General features: G+C 37.1%; 1 protein-coding gene across 7 annotated transcripts in view; it reads left to right on the top strand.

Annotated features, from left to right (window-relative positions):
* LOC106872786 (serine--tRNA synthetase-like protein Slimp) overlaps nucleotides 1-7,372 on the top strand; it is a 99,409-nt gene that overhangs the window by 50,146 nt on the left and 41,891 nt on the right. For all 7 annotated transcript variants that reach the window (XM_089339882.1, XM_089339883.1, XM_089339886.1 and 4 more), the window contains exons 6-9: nucleotides 744-789; nucleotides 2,334-2,400; nucleotides 3,132-3,273; nucleotides 5,003-5,038. In XM_089339882.1, the coding sequence (XP_089196008.1) occupies nucleotides 744-789; nucleotides 2,334-2,400; nucleotides 3,132-3,273; nucleotides 5,003-5,038 (291 nt within the window). The remainder of the gene's footprint in view (nucleotides 1-743; nucleotides 790-2,333; nucleotides 2,401-3,131; nucleotides 3,274-5,002; nucleotides 5,039-7,372) is intronic.

Below are 7,372 nucleotides of genomic sequence, written 5' to 3' on the forward strand. Positions count from 1 at the left end.
TAAAGAGTTGTACCTGATTGATTTGGAAATTTGTTTTCCCAAATTATTTATATATTATATATATATATATATATATATATATATATATATATAAACAAGGCTGTAGCTTTCATGGCTACAAAACCATTGGTCATTATATGGCCAGAATTTAACTTGCTTTAATATTTACTGCTCTATTCTTTAGAGTGTGCTTCTTTTCTGATATATGTTACATTCTGAGTTCAAATTCTGCCGAGGTTGACATTGCCTTTCATCCTTTTGGGGTCGATTAAATAAGTACCAATTACGCTCTGGGGTCGATGTAATCGACTTAATCCCTTTGTCTGCCCTTGTTTGTCACCTCAATGTTTAGCCCCCTGTGAGCAATAAAGAAATCATATATATATATATATATATATATATATGAGGAGTTTTCGTCAGGGTGACTCAGATTAATAGGTATACACTCTGAGAGCTCAAATTGGTATGTCACTAAAATTCCGGTTTGAACTGCAGTTGAAGATGTGATCTAAACCTTTCATTACATAGCTAAATTAAATTAAATGTCTTTGTCAAGTCTTGCCAAACTGTTTGCCTTTTTTTTTCTGCTTTAATCTATATATTTGTATATATACACACATATATATTCATACATGTGTGTGTGTGTGTAAATATAGATAGATAGTTGTTTATGCACACGCATGCATAGTCATATAAATACACATAGACATATGTATATTTTGAAATGTCACATTTTATTGTAGCCATCAGATGAAGTGAAGATCTTACAAGAAACTGTCCTAGAAAAAGGTGAGATATATTTATTAAATTCATTGTCCGGTGGTGTGGGTGTGATGGTGTGTGTGTGTGTTGGGGTCTGTGACCATTGTGTGAGTGTGTCTGTGGGTGTACCTGTGTGCATGCATGCATGCATGTACTCTATGGTGGCAGTGTTGATGTGATCTCTGTATGTATCTGGGTGGATGAATCTTCATGCCCTGAGGGAGGTATTCATGTGTGCAGGTGTGTTTCTGTATGTGCGTATAGCTGTGTGCTTGTGTGATTGACTGACATACATGCATACATGTGGCATGTGCCCATGAGTATAATTATTAATGTATGAATTTGTATGTCTTCCATTGATTTAAACATAAGCATGTGCCTCTGTTTGTGTGTCTGTCTAACTGTTAAAATCTCTCAATACAGCGAAACTCACATGTAAATCTCCCAACTTAAAACCTTATTATCCCACCTGAAGAGTCTTCTTTGCACTGTGTGTTGCATCTGGTGTTATTGCATCATTCCATGCCCACAAGAGAGCAGTGCATCTTGAAGATGAAACAATTATTGTATCATCATCATCATCGTTTAACGTCCGCTTTCCATGCTAGCATGGGTTGAATGATTTGACTGAGGACTGGTGAAACCAGATGGCTACACCAGGCTCCAATCTGATTTGGCAGAGTTTCTACAGCTGGATGCCCTTCCTATATTGTGGTAATATAAAATTTTTTGTTGGTACATTCCGTCTTCTCTTTTTATCATTTTTATATATGAGGTCTGATCAATAAGTTTCTGGATTTGCCATAGTAATGAAGCTAAAGCACACACAGGGAAGCTGCTTGGCAAAGATTGATTTGAACTCTGTCTTGCATGTGCACTAAGTTTTAACTTTCTATCTCACTTCTGCTGTTTACAGCAGTGCTTGCAAGGAACATGTGTAGCATGTAATAGTCGCATTGATCATGACAGAGAAAATTGTCGTGGTGATACCTGCTCAGAGGCCTATGCAAATTTGCAGAAAGTGTATGGAGAGGAGTGTATGAGCTGCACGCAAGTGTACAAGTGGCTCAGATGTTTCCAGGATGGCCAAAAAAAAATGTTGATATTGATGAACGTTCTGGGAGACCTGCAATCAGCAGAACTGAGAAAAACATTGCAGATGTGCATGCAGCTGTGAGGGGAAATCGTCGAATCACCATCTGTGAGTTATTAGAGGATGTGCAGATTAGTTACAGTACGGTTCAGTCCATTATCACTGAAAATTTGGGTATGAGACACATGTCTGCCAAGTTTGTACCAGAACTGCTTTCATTATTACCAACATCATTACTGCCCCTCCTCCTCCTCATCCTCCTCCTCCTCCTCCTCCTCCTCCTCCTCATCATCATCATCATCATAACTGCCATTGCCACAATCATCATCATCATCATCATTGCTGTCATCATCTTTCTCCTCTTTGTTATCACCATTGCTGTTGTCATCATCGTTATCGTCATCATCATAATTATTATTTAAGTTTTCAGTTTCCTATCCAATAAGCAATCTCTTACCAGCATATGTCGGTATTTCAGATTTGGCTGACTTTGCACAAGTTAACCATGTGGTTGCTGGAGAACAATACAACTGGATTAAATTCAGGTGAGATGTCCATTGTTTAATAATTCTTTACAATCATAAAGTCAGGGGTCTGGGTTCTGGTTTACTTCATGTCACCTTGGGCAAATGTCTTTTGTGGACCAATAACTTAGGAGTAAAATTAAGTTGAGACTAAGCAGAAGCCTGCCATTCACACACACACACACACACACACACACAGATATATGTACACACACACACACATGCACATGTATTCGTGTCAGTCCACTATCTATTCATAGTGGACCATCCCACTTCTCACCTGGGGGCATCCACCACAACAAATTGCGAGTGAATTTGGTTGACAGAAATAGACGCAAGTGTGGCTGTGTGGTTATCCCAGCTGCAGAAATGTTAGCATGCTGGGTGAAACATTTACTGGTATTTCGTCTGTCTTTACATCCTGAGTTCAAATTCCGCCAAGGTTGATTTTGCCTTTCATCCTTTCGGGGTCGATAAATTAAGTACCATTTGCATACTGGGATCGATCTAATCGACTGGCCCCCACCCCCAAAATTTCGGGCCTTGTGCCTAGAGTAGAAAAGAATAATATCCAGTTGGTTTATTGCTACTCTTGATTTATTATTACAAAAGTATAAAACTGTGTCAGGGGTATAGAATTTATATATACACCCTGATTTTCTTCCTTTCTCTTTTTTTTTCCCCCTTTTTTAAAATCTATATTTACTTCCAACATTGTAATCTCCTTTCTTCCTTGTTCTTTATTCTTCCAGTAATATTGGACCTGGTGCCTATTTCCTACTTGGACCACTGGCTTGGTCAGAGCGGCATTTTATCAATCATTTTTCTGAGAATCTAATCCAAAATGGGTTCCAGATGATGGTCTGCCCTGAAATATTTAAAGCTGTTGTTGTGGTAGGTGACAGTTGTTTGTTTTTGTTTTTTCTTGTTGTTTATGAAGACATCTAATATTAAGTGTCAGGTAGAGTTTTAGATTTTTCTATTGTTGTGTCAACATCCTTTTTTCTATGATTCAGTTCCCCCACTCCCACCCGCTATGATTCAACCCCACCCCTGTGATTCAACACCCTTTGCTATGTTAGCAAAAGAACATATCAAACAAATAAGGAAACATCTACATTACTGAATGTGTCCTTTTTTTTTAAGACAATGTGATTTGTGGAAGATTTAGCTGCTATTTCTAACAGATCTAGTGACCACATAAAGGCTCCATTACTGTTTCCTAATTAATATTTCTTGTATGTTGTAGGAAAGTTGCATTTCTGCTTGTAATTTTGTGCAATATATCAGTTTAATGTTAGTGATATATACATCAGTAATATATACATGTATTAGATATTCCAAGTCTTCACCTGACCAGGTCCAGCTTCTCACACCTCCCCTACAATGTTTTTCTAAAATTAAACAATCACATTGTCAAAATCTCAGAACTATAAGATAATACATGATTAAATTCTAACAGTCATCATCATCATCATCATCATCATCTGTTTTCCATGCTGGTATGGGTTAGATGGTTTGACAGGAACTGACCAACTGAAGAGCTGTTCAGGCTCCATGTCTGTTTTGGCATGGTTCCTAGGACTGGCAAAACAGACATGGAGCCTGAACAGCCCTTCAGCTGGTCAGTTCCTGTCAAACCATCCAACCCATACCAGCATGGAAAACGGACGTTAAATGATGATGATGATTGTTTGGAATTAATCGTGCATTATTTTGAGATTTTGATGATGTGATTGTTTATTTTTAAATAATGTTCACTGGGCTAATGAAACAAGTTTTTGAACAATGTAGGCGCAGGAGTGGCTGTGTGGTAAGTAGCTTGCTTACCAACCACATGGTTGTGGGTTCAGTCCCACTGCATGGCACCTTGGGCAAGTGTCTTCTACTATAGCCTCAGGCCGACCAAAGCCTTGTGAGTGGATTTGGTAGACGGAAACCTAAGAAGCCCGTCGTATATATATATATATATATATATATATATATATATATATATATATATGTGGCCGTTGCCAGTACCGCCTGACTGGCTCCCGTAGGATTTTCGAGTGAGATCGTTGCCAGTGCCCCTGAACTGGCTTGTGCGGGTGGCACATAAAAGACACCATTTCGAGCGTGGCCGTTTTCGTGCGGGTGACACGTAAAAGCACACACTACACTCTCTGAGTGGTTGGCGTTAGGAAGGGCATCCAGCTGTAGAAACTCTGCCAAATTAGATTGGAGCCTGGTGTTGCCATCCGGTTTCACCAGTCCTCAGTCAAATCGTCCAACCCATGCTAGCATGGAAAGCGGACGTTAAACGACGATGATGATGATATGTATGTGTGTGTGTGTTTGTCCCCCTAGCATTGTTTGGCAATCGATGCTGGTGTGTTTATGTCCCCGTCACTTAGCGTTTTCGGCAAAAAGAGACCGATAGAATAAGTACTAGGCTTACAAAGAATAAGTCCCAGGGTCGATTTGCTTGACTAAAGGCGGTGCTCCAGCATGGCCGCAGTCAAATGACTGAAACAAGTAAAAGAGTAAAAGAGTAATGTGAATAAATAAGCACTACATTTGACAGAGTAATCAGAAAGTTAGAGTTAATCTTTTTTTTTTTTCTTCTCTTTCTCTTTTTCTTCAGGAGGGATGTGGAGTTGACATCACCGATACTGGAAAGGTAAAGTAAATTTTGTTTGATGTTTATTTTATGTATGATGCATACTGACATGTATGTGTACATGCCTGCATATGAGGGAGTGCCGAAAAGTTCCTGGCTTTAGGTAAAAGAAAATACTGGAGGAACCCATTGACCCAATTTTCTGACTTGTCCGATGGCAAGCAGGTGTCGATGAATGGTTGAATGACCAAATCCAGGCTTCTCTGTTATTTCCTCAACAGTTACAATGGGATTTTCTTCCATCAGGATTTGCAGGACATCCTCGTCGAGCTCTGCAGATTTTCCAGGACTAGGCTCGTCTTCTAGGCTGTAGTTTCTGGCTCGGAATTTCTGGAACCACTACTGACACTGGCTTATGCTTATTGTCCAATCCCCATATACTGCATTTAATATTTCTCACACTTTCTGTTGTGTTGTTGTCTTTATTGCACTCATAAAGCAAAATATGCTTCTTTGTCACTTCCATTAAAGCTTTGAAAAAATAACTGTTAAAATTGAACTGCACTCTTCAAAACTTGCACTAAAAATAAGTGCAAGGTGAAATTACTACCTGCTTTTAGTTCATGCAATTGAAAAACCGCATTATTTATGGGATGACCCTATATATATATATATATATATATATATATATATATTTGTAGTTTTTATGTCAAATTGTATATAAAAACAATTTAACATTAAACTGAAGAATTACTCAATACTTTGTTGTAGAGTACATGTTTGTTAAAGTTTTACAAGAGGATTGACAGTGACTTAGAAGTCTAATATATGTATGTATATACACACACACACACACACACACACACACACGCACACACACACACACACACACACACACACACACGCACACACACACGCACACATACGAAACAATAACTGAGAATACAGGAACTGGTACATCTTCAAATTTTTCTTTTAATTTTAACAGCTAAATTATACAGCTTAATTAGTTAAAACAACTAATATGTATTTCTGCTGCATATGCAGCCTATAATATTCTGTTGTGCACCTTCATTTAGCAAACTAAATTTATTTATGCATGGCAAGCAAGCTTATTTCTTTGTTCTACTATAGTTGTAGATACAGAAGGCAAGTGATGTTGAAATCTGATATGGGTATAAAATTTACTTTGTAATCTGACCTATAGTAACCTTAGTTTCAGGGTGAAACTGAGAGTTTTATACACTAAATTAGGTTAAGTATATCTTAGTGTTCTCATATAACTTCATCTATGTATTAAAAGAGATTGAATAAAAAATAGATTAAATTTAATTAAATTAATTGAAGGAATTCTGTCATATACTTAAGAAGTCACTTGTTAATTGAGTTGTAGATTATATAAAAGCTAGTGTGTCCTATATGTGTTGCTATGATTTATAAAAGACATATTTTAAGCTTGTGATAATATCAATAACTAATTGAAAGTTAAACTAGGTATTTTCCCAACATTTACTCCTTAAATTCAGACACCTTCCCTTTCCGTAGTGGATATTATCCTATCCAACACCTGCATGGAAGCATTTAACTGTTTTCCCATACAGGTACAGATGTCTCAAGGCCTGTTCCAGTCTACTGTTAAGCAATTGGTGTTTTGATGTAAAACTCTGGTAAATTTCCTCTATGCACAAGTTATATCTTTTTGTCCTGTTATATAAGGTACAGTTGTGTTAATTTTTTCCTCAGAGCTCTTACAGTACTTGCCATGACAATTTATCCCTATATACTCATCATGTGTGTGTATCTGTATATATATATTTAACGTAAATTGAAAACAGAACACAAAGTATATCATGGTACACGTGTCTCAAGCTTTATACACAAACTGTCATTATATCAGTATATATTGTTGATATAAAGGATGGTTTAAAGCTATCTTCAGCCGCAAACATTTTCAGTCCCAACATTACATCACAAAGAAAAAAGTAAAAGAGAGAGAAAAAGGAAAAGTCCACTTAGTATTATCCATTATAATGGGTTTATCCTTTAAACTGTTATATCTGCATAAATGTTTGTTGGATTTCAGAAATCTGCCCATACTGTACCACAATTCAGCATAGAGTGAATGATAAATAGATTGGATTGTATTTAACTAGCGTATATATATATATTCTCATCCAAAATGGGGATGAGCAACAATACTCCTATGTGGCACACTTGAACAATTGTGATGATCTCTTCACATGAAACCATTGGTTGCCTTGTTAACCTACAAATAAAATGTGTGTGTATGTATATGTATAGAATGGTTGAAATAGTGAAAGTTGTATCACTGAAGATGTGTTGTGGCTTAGTTCCATTTCCAAGGTTTGGAATCATTTTACACTTTTTTTTTTG

This window comes from Octopus bimaculoides, chromosome 22 (genome assembly GCF_046866305.1).
Source record: "Octopus bimaculoides isolate indiv1 chromosome 22, ASM4686630v1, whole genome shotgun sequence".
Classification (NCBI taxonomy): Eukaryota; Metazoa; Mollusca; class Cephalopoda; order Octopoda; family Octopodidae; genus Octopus; species Octopus bimaculoides.